This window comes from Entelurus aequoreus, linkage group LG01 (assembly GCF_033978785.1).
Source record: "Entelurus aequoreus isolate RoL-2023_Sb linkage group LG01, RoL_Eaeq_v1.1, whole genome shotgun sequence".
In the NCBI taxonomy this organism is placed as follows: domain Eukaryota; kingdom Metazoa; phylum Chordata; class Actinopteri; order Syngnathiformes; family Syngnathidae; genus Entelurus; species Entelurus aequoreus.
Genome location: NC_084731.1, coordinates 86,559,332 through 86,576,426, shown reverse-complemented (window position 1 = coordinate 86,576,426; position 17,095 = coordinate 86,559,332). Strand labels below are relative to the sequence as shown.

Genomic DNA, 17,095 nt, shown 5'->3' with positions numbered 1-17,095 from the left:
ACTTAAGAATAAAAGCTTTTTATCAACGTTCTTAAGTCTAAGAATCACTCCTACTCTCCACGATATTTAAGAGACCTTCAGAGGTGTCTTAAGTGGTTAGGAGTTGCCAGCAGGGGATGGCACTGAGGCGAGAGAGACGTGCGCGAACGTTCAGGGAACGGAACAATGTTTTTTTTTTTTTTATGACGAGCAGCTGATCAAACGGTATCGTTTAGACAGAGCGGATATTATTTTTGTCACAGATTTAATACTTTTCGATTCCTTGTTGATTTCTGCATGTGTCTGCAGTGGGCTAGTATATATAGAGCCACCCACACCAGTTTCAAATTGGTTGCCTAATTAATGAATTGGAAAGAAAATGTTATGACAGTAGCGTATGTGTGTGGCCGTGAGGTGAGTGACGTCAGTGAGTGTGTGGGCGATAGAAGAGAGGGAGCGGTAGCGTGAGTGCCGGCGGGGACTAGTTTGTTTTGTATTATTTTTTAGTTTATTGTCAAAATATACACTCCCATTGTCCACTTAAATATTTCCAAGATATTTCTTTATTCTTACACAACGGATTCCCTTCCGTGATTGGTCATTTCTACGGACACAGAAATGACGTCACCTAAAATTCCGTTTACGGCACATAATAATGTCGTAATTCAGCTCTGAGTGTGACACTTAAGATTCAGTCCTACACTTCGCTGAAAGTGTGAGTAAGACGCTTGATAACTAACCTTTAAGTGCAGCTTTCAGCGAAGAATATATTTACTCTTAAGTCAACTCTTAGCAGACTTCTTAGGAGTAATTCTAAGAAGCTTGATAAGTACGGCCCCTGAAATGGTTTTCACTTCACAGGTGTCATAGTTTTGATGCCTTCAGTGACAATCTACAATGTAAATAGTCATGAAAATAAAAGAAATGAGATGGTGTGTCCAAACTTTTGGCCTGTACTGTGTATATATATATATATATACTGTATATATGTATATATATATATATATATATATATATATATATATATATATATATATATATATATATATATATATATATATATATATATATATATATATATATATATATATTGTTTGTTTGTTTTTGTTTTTTAATATGGAAAGAGATTTGCATTGTTTTGTTCCACTGTCAAGTTTGTTGCATAAACTAACTAACACCCATGATTGAAATGCTTCTTTCCATTGTCAATGTCAGAAATATGAATGTATTAAAAATCTCAGTTCCTTTTATAATAATAAAACGGACACACTTAATAAATACAAAGTATAAATAATAATCTAGGCTTTTATTGCGGGGAAAAACATTTCCGCTGTATATTATTTGCATTATATTTAGCAAGTAAGAGTGGGCGACATTGTAAATATTTGTATTGGCCACCCCTTGGCTTAAATTTTACTTTATACATTTTTTTTTCACACGTGTCAATTTATTTTTTATACTGTACTGTACTTTTTAACTCGAAATTGATTTGATTTTATTTTTTTACCAAAACAAATTTAAGGTGCTGTTTGCAACTTGCTCACAGTTCTATTGTTCTAAGTTAAAAAAATATAACAAAAACAATGTATTACCATTAGTGGCTTCATGCAAAATGGGACGGTGTGGCTCAGATGGTAGAGTCCCGTTGTACAGAAAATTCGAGGGGTCCTTCCGGCATCCTCATCCCTGTCGTTGTGTCCTTCCCAGCGCCCCTCACACTGGTGTATAAACATTTAGCGGTGGTTTGCAGAGGCCCTTTATTATCTTCCTAAAACGATTTAAGTACTTGAATGGAATTGAATTTGATGCATATTTTGTAATACAATGAATTCATGGGAAATAGATAGTTTAATCATTTATATTTTACAGTGAGAAATAACATAGTTAACATAATTTAAAACAAACATTTGCACAGCCCCAACCAGAGATCAAACCCAGTATCAATGTCGTAAGAAATGTGTGTTTTCTTATCAGTGACGAAGCAGGAAGGGGGTAGGAATATGTTTGCGGTATTGTTTCATATGAATGTCATTCATGAATTGACATTTACATTTGCTTCATCATGTAAAACAGGGCCACCCACCCACGGATCACAGGGCCCTACGCACAGAGCATGATCTACGCATCTGGAGGGACACCCCTGTCGACCCCACACCGGGTCAATACATGGAAAGTATTGCCAATACTGATACCGACAGATGATTCATGTTCTTGTCATTTTGTCTTTGTTGACCGTGATTATGATCAGAATAAAATTCAGGAATTAAAAAAACATGTTTTACTACAATTTGTGAATAATTTAACAATAAATAATTTCACACATTGACATACATAAGGTCTGATCAACTTGTGGCCCTCGGCCCACATTCAGCCCGCCAAAGCTTTTCATTTGGCCTGCTGATCATCGCCCAAATAGGCTTGATGAAACCAATCAAACTATGGTCGCTCATGTATGCAATACTCCCGCCGCCCCACAGGGGCCAACAGCGAGGCAAAGGTGTCACAGTGAAGCTGCAGTGGGGGGAGTAGAAGAAGACTGTTCAAACCCTGAAAAAAAATCTAAATAAACCGCGAAAATCTGACTTTTAACAGCGACTGGACAGCAAAGTATGAACGTGTGCAATGTTTGATGTAGATGTTGTTTAATTTCTACATGCTTAAACATCTGTCTTTTATTGTGTGAATGTATTAACACTTAACCTCCTATTTTATTGATGTCAAATACACAATGGACATTGTACTTCTGTAATGATTATGTTTATATGTTCAGTCTTGCAAACCTAAATGAAGGAAGAAGTGTAAAGAAATAAAACTGATGAGGGAAAAGACTTCAAAAGAAGGAACATCAATCCTCAGCAAAACTTCTGGGGCTTCTCTTTCTTCATGCTGTTAACTATCTGTCTAGCTGCACATGCTAGAAACAAGTAGCGAGGGCAGAATAATGAATTTATCAATTTAACGCCGATGTGTTTACTTTGCAATTAAGTAAACACAGTCTCAAAGGAATATAACCTCCAAACATCCACATTTTTGATGTCCGGCCCCTGAGCCCTTGGGCTCTTGAAGCTGCGGTCCTCTTCATTATGTACTTAAATAGTCTTGATTAATCACACGAAAATTTTGCATTAATCATGTGTATACTCAGATTAATCATGCAATTTATTTTGAGCGCACATGCTCCTTTACCATAACAGCGGATTGTTACCTGAAAGGTAAGGCGACTCCAACTGGTGTAAATTTTTACTTCAAAATACACCCCGACCACACTTTAAAAAAAAAACAAAGTAATGCTGGCGGAGTATACCCGCAGCAACGTTGTCGACAAAAGTACCACAGGTTTTGTAGCAACTGTGATTAATCAGGATTAATCCAAATTAACCGTGTGTTTAATCTGATTTGAAAAATTATTTGACACCACTAATATAATTATAAATACAGCAATATAAGACAAGGTAGCAATAGCAACAAAATAATGCAATCAATCCATTTTACTACACACAACTGATTGAGCAAAATAGTGTCAGCAGCGCAAATATAACTAAACAAAAACTTTTTAAAAGTTATTTAGTACTTTAAGGGTCTCATTCAAATTCTTCGGCTTTTGCCCCCAAAGCTCTTATTTGTGCACAAACCTATTGTTTTTATACCGTATACAATTATAAATACACTTGTAACAACATCAACAATGTAACATATGAACAACACAACAAAACACACAAATATTTCTGAGAATAGAAGATAATTTAAAAATTTAGTGTTGAGTTGATATTGCATCTACCCTCAGTATCGATACTATCTGCCCAGCCCTATTGGAACCAAAATCTTCCACGCCCTACACATCGTTTTATTACAGTTTGAAAGGAGTCATATTGACTACTGGCTGCATCAACAGTTCCACTTTTTATACGCTACAGTGGTTTGAGAACTTTCGTTGTGATTCACCATCCTCCCACCCTCATTGAATGTTTCATACCCCTACTTCCACCTGAGTAAAGTCCTGACCACATTACTTTACGTTCAGTCAACTGGGAGTGAAATGCTATTTGACAAACAGGAAGCGACTTGTGAAGCTCAAAGAACGCACATCTTCATGCCGAGATATGGTCGACGGTGTACCCCAGGGGTCAATCTTAGGACCAAAACTATTCAACCCATACATGAATGACATTACCAACAATCTGTATAATCGAATAAACTATCAAAAAATTTAATAAGCAACCTGGTAAGCTACAGATGTCAAATTTTGGCCCCACCACTACAATACACTACAATATGCAGTAATAAAGTTATTTATCTTTTCTCACTAAATGTATTCGTTCTTTCTATTTTGACAGAAAACAATACATGAACTGCATGCAGTTGCGTATCTTTTAAACTTGAATATTATCTAATAATGCATGAAATATTATACTATCATATATTCCAAAAAAATTTGGGGGGTTAAAATGAAATAAATACTTAAATATCTGTTTAATTTATGATTTCAAAGCAAATTATCCATTAAAGTGTACACTGTAAAAATGGTGTTGTGGGAAAAAACTGGCAGTTGGCACAATTTTAGCATAAATTTTTTTTAAACATTACAGTAAAAAAAATTGATTAGATCAGTTTTAAATCAGGGGTGTCATTTTAAGTCAGGGGCCGCATGAAGGAAATTACATTCCCACATGGGCCGGACTGGTAAAATCTTGGCATCAAAACTTTTTAAATGAAGACATTTTCAGATTGTTTTCTTTGTTTTACTTTGGCCAAAATTTAGAACAATCACATTCTGAAAATGTACACAATAATCTTCTTGGCAAAAAACTTCAAGTTAGTTGAAAATTCTGGGGAACAAAATTGGTAAAGTTTCAAAAACACCATGAAGAACGCAATGGACTTAGACTTTGTTTCAGTGGTTTTATAAAGTCATTAAACTTTAAGCACGTCCTGTTTAGGTTTCTAATGTTGGCAGTTCACCATTAAAAATGTTTGGAAAAGCAATCAAGTGTTTCCTCAAACCGCCGCGTTTGTGAAATCCGCAACTGCCACAACACATTCATTAATCATCATTCAAATACTACAATTATATTATAAACAAAACAATTATCAAAATGACACCGTAGCTGAAATCAAGGTAACATAACTAAAAACTTAACAAATGTGAACATTGTAGATTTTAGCATAAAATAAAATAGAACAAAAACAACAAATGTAGAAAAACACAATGGAGTTCAGGGTGCGCATCGTGCATTCAACAAATAGCGAGCGCTGCACGGAACGCTAACTACAAAGATGATGGTCAAGTTGACTTAAGTCTTTGCATCTTACCGTTTTGTTATTTCATTTGTTGAGTTGATAATCAACAATGAAAGAAGGTATTATGCGTCGATAGAAAGAAGGTATTATGCTGCTAGCCAAAACAGGAGCAGCTTGCACCTGCGCTGTTTGGCGCTAAAAGTCAGCAGACACATCATCCTTAAACAGTGTCATGTGTGACATGGGTTACAATGGAATTGCTATTGCGACATCCAGTGGACGCATTTAGAACGGCAGTTTTTTTTCATTAAAAAATGCAGCTCATTTTTATATTTAGCAACCTAATCTTGCGGGCTGGATTAAACCTGTTTGCGGGCCTGTGGGCCGTACGTTTGACACCCCTGCTTTACATATACAGTTGTGGTCAAAAGTTTACATACACTTGTAAAGAACATAATGTCATAGCTGTCTTGAGTTTCCAATCATTTCTACAACTCTTATTTTTTTTGTGATAGAGTGATTGGAGCACATACTTGTTGGTCACAAAAAACATTCATGAAGTTTGGTTCTTTTGTGAATTTATTATGGGTCTACTGAAAATGTGACCAAATCTGCTGGGTCAAAAGTATACAGACAGCAATGTTAATATTTGGTTACATACCCCTTGAGCTGTTTGGCCACAATACCCAGCAATATGTTTGGAGGAGAAAAGGTGAGGCCTTTAATCCCAGGAACACCATACCTACCGTCAGTGAGTTTATGCACTGTTTTGGTTTTGTTCTTTGAACAAGGTGATGTTCATGCACGGTTCATTTCGTGCACCAGTAAAAAAACATGGTAACACTTTAGTATGGGGAACATATTCACCATTAGTTACTTGCTTATTAACATGCAAATTAGAAACATATTGGCTCTTAACTAGTCAATATTAAGTACTTATTAATGCCTTATTCGGCATGGCCTTATTATTACCCTAACCCTCTAACGCTGGCCCTAACCCCAACCAAATGACTCTAAATTAAGTCTTTATTACTTAGAATATGTACCCCTAGTGTCCAAATAACTCTAAATTAAGTTTTTGTTACTTAGAATATGTTCCCCATACTAAAGTGTTACCAAAAACATATAACTTTGTCTTGAATTTGAAAAAAAAACATTTTATTTTTCACTAAAAAAGGGTTCGGTGAATGCTCATATGAAACTGGTGGGGTTCGGTACCTCCAACAAGGTTAAGAACCACTGATATATATATAGGCAAATTCCTTTAACCTAATGTGGCCCCCGAGTCAAAAAGTTTGGGGACCCCTGGTCAAGACCTTCAATTTGCAGTCACTGACAACAGTTTTAAAAGTTCTGTCCTCTCCATTTGTTGCACAGAATGACAAAGTCCGAAAATCAAACAAGCAAGGAACCCATTGGGAAGAAGGGTAATTTAGCTCTGCCACCCACATGGAGCAGCAATGATTCCAAATGTCTTCCAGATGTTTCTTGCCAGCTGCAATGATGCTGCAGGCATGAAAAGCAGGTAAAAAGGTAGGCTCATTATTTATTTTCTTTGCCACACTCAGTCAGAAAATGTGCTGAAGCATTTGTATATGATGCGTCTGTCTAATCTGCTTTATAATTGTTCATAATTACAGGAAAACGAGCCACTTTTTGCTGCAAGGCGGAAGTCTCAACAGGAAACCGGGGCAGTGGGGACGCCGCATGCAAGGTCATTTTTGGTGGCGGGATTGCGTGCGTGTGTCAAAAGAGGAGACAATACTTGCATGAGTCACTGTGATATTTTATTCATGAACCTAGGACCATATACTGTATAAATACTCTTTTTATTCTACTTCCTTCTGTGATCTCACAAACAAATAAAAAATAATATTAAAAGAGGCCACATGATTATATATAACAGGCTGTACAAAAATAAATAATGTTTGGATATTCTGTACAAAAGAGACAACTGTGAAAAAACAAGATGCCTTCGCAGAAGGCAGGAGAGACTTACTTATGAAGTAGTAGCAGGAGACAAGTCCCTCTTTAGGTCTCCACACACTCTCTCTCTCTCTCTCTCACACACACACACGCACACACACACGTCTTTGGTTTTCACGATATGGCTAAATGAAAAAAAACAACAACGAGGCATTCAGAGAGAGAAAATGAGCGTTACAATGTGCCACTGGTTAAAAAAAATAAAAAAATACACATAAAAAAGTGAAGTGCTACAGGTTTGTGATAAATAAAAATGTGGACTGACAGTTCAGAATAAATCTTATTTTCCATACCTGATGGGCTGAGTAAGTAGAACACATGTTCTTTATATATAAACGCCACAATACCCTTTGAATCCGTCCAGCCCAGCTTGGACAAACATGCATCGAGACACACACACACACACACACACACACACACACACACACACACACACACACACACACACGAGCACGACATAACGATGGTAAACAGCATGCTCCAACTCTTTCATGTTGGTGGGAGACGAGGCGCGCCGCGTCAGACTTTGCAAACGCGTGACACAGTCGCCGTGGTTCCCGACAGGACTGGAGTTACCACACGTGGAATGAATGAATTCATCAAACAGAGGTCAGGTTGTCAAAGCAGTCCTTAGCAGGCACTCTGGTAGCACAGTTCCAGCAGGGGCCGCGGCCGATCTTTGGAGTCACAGCTGTCGTGGGTCAGTGTGCGGCCGTCTTGGCCGATGCAGCGGAGTTGACGTTTGCGGAACCCCCTTCCGCAGGTCTTGGAGCACGTAGACCACTCCCCGAGAAGCCAGGTGGGGCAGGGCTGAGAGGCGCAGGCGCGCGACGCCAAAGGTCGCAGCTCCTCCGGGCAGTCTTTGGACGGGCGGCCCTGGGGGTCCAGACACACCACCTCTCTCTGCTGCGTGCCTCCCCCGCAGGTCTGGGAGCAGGGACCCCACTCCATCAGGGTCCACTCGGCCACCCCCAGCTCTCGGATGGCGTTGATGGAATGCCGCCGGCCGCCGTTGTTGTTGGGGGAAGCGGCATTGTTGGGTCTCGGGGCAAAGTAACTATACTTCACTCTGGGCCTCGGGGCATCCCCCACCGACAGTACCTGGATGGTGAGAGGCTCAGGCAGGGGGGAAAAGCTGCGAAGTCGCTCGAGGCTGGCGGAGGAACCGCTGTAGCGCAACAGCGCACCCTGCAGGGTGATGTCCGTCTCCATGGTCATTAGCTTATAATCGCCGTTCAACAGGTAGGTGCCATCCTGTCGGCGCACTGCCAGGTAACTGTTGTCATGGCGGCCATTGCCAGGGGAACGCTGTTTGACGTCCAGATGGGTGGCGCCCGCGGGTATAGTCACCACGTCTTGGTACCCAGGCCTGGACAATTAAGTAAATTTAGTCCAACCATATACAGAAGAGCCTTGATGGGTTCAATATAAAAAATGTGAACAAAGGCTGGGTTTGTGTACCTGGCACGCTCTAGTGATCCCGACACTTTCTTGCAGTTGGCTCCGTCCCCGCCGCACATGCCGCATTTGTCGTAGCGCTGGTTGGAGCCGATGACGCGATCACATCCCGCCTTCACACACTGGCCTTGAACGCAAACTGAGGTGGAATCGGGGCTGCAGGGTGTTCCATCCGCCACCTGGAGAGAAACAATGACACAATTGGAACTTAGGACCCTTCCAAGAACAGGTGTGGCATTGTGACTACTACAGACTGCTACAGACTTCAAACTGCCTACAAGCTTAAAAAAAGGTGGAAGTGAAACCAGATTTATGATCGATAACGTTCACCACGATTTTGTCATTGCGTCATCTCGCTATTTCTTATTTGTAAAGCCAAAGTAAACAGGCAAGGTAAAGCTCGTCATTAACCGAGCAAAGCATGAATAGCCCTTTGGCTGCAGAGGGAGCGGGGGAACGGTGAGCCAACAGTGCCATCAAGTGGCCAAATGGCACAAAGACGCAAATCGTGGCTTTGAAAGGATAGAGCAGGACATGGGGTCGCAACTTTTTTGACCTCTGGGCCCAACTTTTCCTCTACAAAGGTACCAGGTGCTCACTGAAATTGTAATCTTTCTTTTGATTTTAATGGTTTTCAATAATTATATCTAACCTACTTACAGTTTACAACCTTGTGAAACGATATTACCATAAAATCTCCAAATCTCACCTTAGATTTAAGGACGAAGAAGTATCCCGTCCCCTTTGCCCGACACACTAGCTTGCAACGGTCTTTGGGCGAAACTCCAGCATATTTGGGCACCCATTCAACACCCTCTCCCGAACCGAGAGACACTTGGGCGGACATGTCGTTGTGAGCCAGACACTGTTCCTCCCGGAAGGACAGACCTAAAAAAATGAACCAGAGGTTAGGTTTGTGTTGTCCAAATACCAGCAAAGTTTGACTTTAGTTAGCACTGACTTACCGTTAGTGTCGGGGCAGATTTCAGTGTTACAGGAGCGGTACTGGATCCTCTTGCCCTCACAGTATTTGCCTCCATTCTTAGGCAAAGGGTTGTCGCAGGACCGGAAAGAGTATTGCACTCCTCCGCCGCAGGTTCGAGCGCAGTCACCCCAAGAACCCCGCGCTCCCCAGCCACCGTTGACAGGAATCTGGAAACACAACATTCACATTGGTTTAGTTTTTGGTCAAACTTTAAAACAAAATGTCTTCGGATGGAGTCCGGCTCCCTACCTGATGTTTGACGGCTTGGCTCTTTGTGAGACACTGCCCGGCCAGACAGTAGCTATCGTGTCCACACGATGTCCCGTCGGCCCACGGGGAGTTCTTGGTTTGGCAGACCAGCAAACCGTTGGAAGTTGTCACTGTGCACCACAGAGCCGCGCAGGTGGTGCTCAGGTCGGGACAGTGTTGGGAGTCGTCACCAAAGGTCAGGCGACACTGGTGGTCTGCGTCGTAGACCGTCCCCGGAAGAGGCTGGGGGAGCGCTTGAGGCTTGGCGGGCTTATCGAGCAGGCATTGACCGTGGCCGTTATCCAGGAAGGTGGTGACCATGAGGGCGGAACAGGGGGACCACGGCTGCTGCTGGTCGAGATTGGCCAGGGTGGAGGCCATCATGTGGGAGCCCCAGTGGGGACCGTTAACCCCGGCGCACAGCTGAGCGTCGTCATGAGGCATGTTGAAGACGTGACCTACGGAGACACATGCACGTCAGTTTAGCAGTGCGTCGAAGTAGAGGACTAAATGGGGGGTACTAAAAACGACATCATAACTGTATTGCATTCAAGGACCCTTGATTAAAGTTAAGGTTTAGTGTCAGATTGGGGGCCCTTTAGAAGGTCCAGAATTTGGTGCTATGCCCCTGCGGACAGTGAGACAGTGATCCTGTAGTACTCACCTAGCTCGTGTGCTACTGTAAACGCAGCCTGCAGTCCGTCGTCTTCAATGATGGAGCAGCTTCTGTCCGGGTCACACACGGTGCCGACATCTGCCATTCCCAGAGTGTCGCAGGAATGAGCGCCGCACAGATCCTACAAAAGCAGATGAGTTAGTCCATGAATATTTTCTTCCTCATCCTTACTCTCCATGTGTCAGACTTACCGTCCTTGTGAAGAGCATGGCGGTGTCATAGTGCTCAGGGTGGCGGTCGCTAGGGGGGTTGTGCTGCCGCTGCCACTGGCAGAAGTTGCGTAAGGTCATGGCGGCGTTGGACGACACCCGAGGGCCTCGCTCTTCCTCGTAGACCACCAGCACCTTCACCACCGCCAGGCTGATGGAGTTATGGATGCTCGGGTGGCGGTAGAGGCGGGAGGCCACGGCCATGATGGTGAGGAGGTAGGCTTTGAGCCCGGCGCCGTGGAACTCGGCCATGGACTGGTCGGCCACCAACATGATCTCCAGGTAGCGAGGAGTGGAAACAAACCGCCTGGTTCTGTGGTGGTCTGAAGGGACGGGGAGAACCATTTTGTTATTTTTATTCACGCACTTTGAAGAGATTAACAGTTACAAGAAGGGTTCCTATAAACACAGCACGGTCTTTTCATTTATGTATCTATTTTTTAAATTCTGCCCTTTGATGACTAACACATTCTTCAAATGACATTTTGTGTCGGAAACTTTGAGTTTGTGGGGAAGAAAATCCTTTCTATTAGGGGACAGATTTCTGTACCAGGAGGTGAGTAAGCGCCGCTCAGCTCCTTCCACCCCCCACCTCCTCATCCTACATCGAGCCAAATATCGATATCAAGGTCGATATCCGTATCGGATAGATACCGCCATGATGATATCGATATGTTTATGTTTTTATTATTCTGTTGGTTATATTGTTATGTTTATTCATTGTTATATAACCGATGGACTACAAAATGATTTTGGGGGTAATGGGAACCAATAGTAGTTTATTTATTTTTTACTTATTTTACACAGTTTCCCCTCAAATGTATCAAGTAAAAAAGGTAATATCTGGATAATTGATTTATTTTGTTGATATTAACATTGTTATTATTATTTCTTTCGTGAGGATTGCAGAAAAAGAAATTATGTTTTTAAATCGATTGATACTTTTCAGAAATCTGTTTTATTTTTTTTTGGTAACCTAAAGTTTTTTTTGTTTTTTTTTACCAATTAATATACTGCGAGATTTGGTTACAAGATGTAAGATTCACAACCCTACTTTATACTTTTTTCTCTCCTGGGGTTGATTGTGATTACAAACACGATAAACGTTTGATAAATAATATTTTTTTATTTTGAAAATTATTGCAAAAAGATAAACATGCGGTGCCTTCTCATGTGGGCTGGTATGACAATACAATTCCGTAAATGATAATTTTTCAATATTTATTTATTCAATTGATAGGTAAATAAATATATTAATATATATAAATAAATACATTAAAATAATAATAATGCAGCTGAGATAGGCTCCAGCACCCCTGGCGACCCCGAAAGGTACAAGCGGTAGGAAATGGATGGATGGAATGATAAAACTATTTTAAATTTTTATTTAAATAAATAAAAAATAAAAAAAAAGATTAATTACAATATATATATATATATATATATATATATATATATATATATATATATATATATATATATATATATATATATATATATATATATATATATAAAAGTAAAATACTTTTTTTTTTTTTTTTCTAATCGGAAAATCTTTCAATGACCAGTATCGGACCTACGCCAAAAATCACAGTATCGCCTTCCTCCACCTTCCGAAAGTTGTACTCCCGCCCACTCTGAGCCGTAACTCCGCCCCTTCTGTCAAAACCGGAGCTAAGTCTTAAATAGATTAAGATTTTTGTCAATAAAATATGAAATGTAAAATATTTCTTACCGGTCTGCTCTGAGTTTCCGGGCTCCTTTAGCAGATTTTTCGGCACCCTCGCCTCGTCCTCGTTGACCCCACACTTGGCGCTCTCCTCTCCCGCCGCGGCGGCTCGACCCCTGCGGCGGACGACGTGCACCTTCTCGGTCTCGTCCAGCGGCTGGATGAAGAACTCCTGCCCGTCCAAGTAAAATCCACCTCGGAGTCCCTGGCACAGGTTGACGGCGGCGGCGGAGTGCTCGTCCCCGTTCACGGTGCCCGAGAAGAAACACTCCGACTCGTCCCGATCGCTCTTCGGCGCCGGGCTCGGGTGGGACTCGGGACGCCCCACAACGTGGAAGACGAACCCCGGGGCCAGGAAGGTGTGATCGGGCTCCAGCTGCAAGGTGAACTCTTGGTCGAATACGTCTAGCCGGTACACCCGCCTCTCATCAGCGGCGTCTAACCGGACTGGAACCACGGTGCTTTCTTCCCAAGCGCCGACGCACAGCTCGGCCATCAAACCAACAAAAACACAGCAGAGCCACATCATAAAAGTGGAATCCAACCAGAGAGAATTAGAATAAAAAAGTCCTTAAAATGCTTTACAAACTTAACACAAAAAAAAGTCTACAATATGACATCCAGTGCAAATTCCATTTAAAGAAAAGTTGGATCTCAGTAGTAAATCCCACAGGTCTTCCTCTCAAGTGCCTGCTTTTAGTCTGTTGTTAAACTTTCTGCCCGGCTCCCCTCCTTATATACGCCCCTGGCCCCCGGGGTCCCGCCCCTTTCTCGGGACCCCTTTGATGTGAGAGGGGCCAAACCCTGGAGCGCTGCCATAATAATCAATCATTGTAGAAAAAGACAGTGGAGCTTTCCCCTCTCAGACGTGACGTTTTAACCCTTTCGTGAGGTGACTTTTTATTGAGTGAAAGAGCCAGCAGGTCGAGACCATGACGTGCGGATCACCTCCGCCGTGCCAAGGCGGCTCTGGTAAACCCAGGCCGGACGACCCGACATCGAAAGGGGCCGCTGAGTTCTTAAGGTGGAAATCTACTTTTACGCAGAAGCGCGCCTCCATTGCGACTAAGGCAGAAGCAGCCCCCGTCCTCCGGCTCTAATTATTATACGTCAAATAGACTTTTTATTCGTTTATTTTCAATACATGCACATCTAAATATAAACATATATAGAGTATTTACACTTTTAAATGTAAATATTAAAACTTTAATGTGACATCACTGCCCAACTTTCACAAAAAACGACATTAAATCCTATTTAATAGTCCACCTTAAAAAAAAGCAGTTTTAAAGAAATGGTTGAAATGTTGCCTGTCGCCACTAGATGTCAGGCATGAGCTATAAATGAGATTAGCATGGGGGGCGTTGTGTTTACTGTTCAACCACCAGATGGCGGTGTTGTATCACATTAGACGACTTGCAGGAGCAGCGTCAAGTGGCGGTAAGGAAGAGGCACTATCCGTTGAATGATTGTGAGATGAGACAATTAAAGGGGCTGTTAAAGTAATTTTTTCAAACCAAAAAATATAAAAAGAACACCACTGGCTATCTTTTGATACCATAAAATTAACTACACAATACTTTGTATTGTGTAGTTATATTTATATGGTCATTATTATTCTGTGACTGTAAATTGTTTGCTTGTTTTCTTATTGATGCTTTTATTTTTTTCCTGTATTGTGTAGTTATGATTATATGCTTTTACTTGTAATTGTATTGAGTTTGTGGACCTCAGGAAGACTAGTGGGGTTGTTGTGGCAACCAGCTAATGGGGATCCTTAATAAAAAAATAAAATAAAATCATAAGTGGTTTAGGAGGGCATATTTATTTTTGAATGTCTATATATATATATATATATATATATATATATATATATATATATATATATATATATATATATATATATATAAATATATATATAGACATATATATATATATATATATATATATATATATATATATATATATGTACATATATATATATATATATATATATATATATATATATATATATATATATATATATATATATTATATATATGTCTATATATATATATATATATATATATATATATATATATATATATATATATATATATATATATATATATATATATATATATATATATATATATATATATATACATCCATTCATCCATTTTCTACCGCTTGCCCCTTTTAGGGTCGTGGGGAACGCTGGAGTCTATCCCAGCTGCATTCGGGCGGTAGGCGGGGTACACCCTGGACAAGGCAAGGCAAGACAACTTTATTTGTATAGCGCTTTTCATACACAAGGCAGACTCAAAGTGCTTCACAGACAACAAAGTGAAATGAAAGAAAATAAAAGCAAAATTAAAATGCAGACAATAAAAATAAAAACAGTGCAGACGTTAAAAGTTGAAAGATTAAAAGATTTAGCTGAAAGCTAAGGTGAACATAAAAGTCTTCAGTCTAGTTTTAAAAGTAGTCAGAGTTGGGGAAAGTCTGACATCTTCAGGAAGTTTATTCCAGCTATTTGTTGCATAGTGACTGAATGATGTTCTCCCTTGATTTGAGTTTACTCTTGGAACCTCTAACAGATTGGTCTCAGAAGATCTTAGTGATCTATAGGGCTTATATAGTGGGAGCATCCATCCATCCATCCATTTTCTACCGCTTCTTCCCTTCGGGGTTGCGGGGAGTGCTGGAGCCTATCTCAGCTACAATCGTGCGGAAGGCGGGGTACACCCTGGACAAGTCGCCACCTCATCGCAGGGCCAACACAGATAGACAGCATATCAGTGATATACTTCGGCCCTAGACCATGTAGTGATTTATATGTGAGCAGGAGGATTTTGAAATCAATTCTCTGATGTACAGGGAGCCAATGTAAGGATTTAAGAATTGGTGTAATGTGCTCACATTTTTTGGTCTTTGTTAGAACTCTAGCAGCAGCGTTCTGAACAAGCTGTAGCTGCCTGACAGTTTTTTTGGGAAGACCTGCAAGGAGACCATTACAATAGTCTAGCCTACTGGTAATAAAGGCATGTACAAGTTTTTCAAAGTCTTGAGCTGACATGAGCCCTCTAAGTCTTTTTACATTTTTGAGGTGATAGTAGGCCGATTTTGTTACTGATTTGATGTGACTGTCGAAATGTAAATCAGAATCTAAAATAACCCCAAGATTTCTGGCTTTATTTGAGGTTTTCAGAGACAGTGATTGAAGGTGTTGGACGACTTTAAACCTTTGGGTGTCATCGGCATAGCAATGATGGTCAATGTTATTATTTTGCATGATTTGTCCTAGTGGGAGCATATAGATGTTAAATAAAGTCGGCCCCAAGATTGAACCTTGGGGGACTCCACACGTTACGTTGGTTGGTTCTGATACAAAGTCACCAATGGAAACAAAATAGTTCCTATCTTGTAGATATGACTTGAACCAGCTAAAAACTGTGCCTGAGATCCCCACCCAGTTTTCCAACCTGTCCAAAAGTATTGAGTGGTCGACAGTGTCAAATGCAGCACTGAGGTCCAATAGCATTAATACAGAAGTTTTGCCATATATATATATATATATATATATATATATATATATATATATGTGTATATATATATATATATATATATATATATATATATATATATATATATATATATATATATATATATATATGTGTATATACATAGTATATATATATATATATATATATATGTATATATATATGTATATATATATATATATGTGTGTATATATATATATATATATATATATATATATATGTGTATATATATATGTATATATATATATATATATGTGTATATATATATATATATATATATATGTATATATATATGTATATATATATATATATATATATATGTGTATATATATATATATATATATATATATATATATATATATATATATATATATGTGTATATATATATATATATATATATATATATATATATATATGTGTATATATATATATATATATATATATATATATATATATATATATATATATATATATATATATATATATATATATATATATATATATATATATATATATATATATATATATATGTAAAAACCACAGAAACCTTGACTATATATATATACACTACCGTTCAAAAGTTTGGGGTCACCCAAAGAATTTTGTGGAATAGCCTTCATTTCTAAGAACAAGAATAGACTGTCGAGTTTCAGATGAAAGTTATCTTTTTCTGGCAATTTTGAGCGTTTAATTGACCCCACAAATGTGATGCTCCAGAAACTCAATCTGCTGCAGTTTAGCTTCTGTAACGAGCTAAACTGTTTTCAGATGTGTGAACATGATTGCACAAGGGTTTTCTAATCATCAATTAGCCTTCTGAGCCAATGAGCAAACACATTGTACCATTAGAACACTGGAGTGATAGTTGCTGGAAATGGGCCTCTATACACCTATGTAGATATTGCACCAAAAACCAGACATTTGCAACTAGAATAGTCATTTACCACATTAGCAATGTATAGAGTGTATTTCTTTAAAGTTAAGACTAGTTTAAAGTTGTCTTCATTGAAAAGTACAGTGCTTTTCCTTCAAAAATAAGGACAT

The 17,095-nt window shown here is 39.5% G+C and overlaps 2 protein-coding genes across 2 annotated transcripts in view; one reads left to right on the top strand and one right to left on the bottom strand.

Moving 5' to 3' along the window:
* mrpl39 (mitochondrial ribosomal protein L39) overlaps positions 1 to 17,095 on the top strand; it is a 350,047-nt gene that overhangs the window by 166,576 nt on the left and 166,376 nt on the right. The window lies entirely within an intron of this gene.
* Positions 6,991 to 13,226, bottom strand: adamts1 (ADAM metallopeptidase with thrombospondin type 1 motif, 1). Its single transcript, XM_062060003.1, has 8 exons — positions 12,516 to 13,226; positions 10,763 to 11,103; positions 10,560 to 10,692; positions 9,896 to 10,353; positions 9,627 to 9,813; positions 9,371 to 9,549; positions 8,665 to 8,840; positions 6,991 to 8,572 (listed from the first exon to the last, which is right to left on the bottom strand). Exons 1-8 carry the CDS (start codon positions 13,036 to 13,038, stop codon positions 7,834 to 7,836), a joined length of 2,736 nt encoding a protein of 911 aa, XP_061915987.1. The 5' UTR covers positions 13,039 to 13,226; the 3' UTR covers positions 6,991 to 7,833.

What these genes read in the sequence shown, in the direction of transcription:
- adamts1 (XM_062060003.1), bottom strand. Translation starts at nt 13,038, where the DNA reads ATGATGTGGCTCTGCTGTGTTTTTGTTGGTTTGATGGCCGAGCTGTGC. An exon ending in CGGAAACTCAGAGCAGACCG is followed by an intron (nt 11,104 to 12,515) that starts GTAAGAAATATT and finishes CCGTCCCTTCAG; the next exon opens with ACCACCACAGAACCAGGCGG. An exon ending in TCTTCGTCCTTAAATCTAAG is followed by an intron (nt 8,841 to 9,370) that starts GTGAGATTTGGA and finishes GTTTCTCTCCAG; the next exon opens with GTGGCGGATGGAACACCCTG.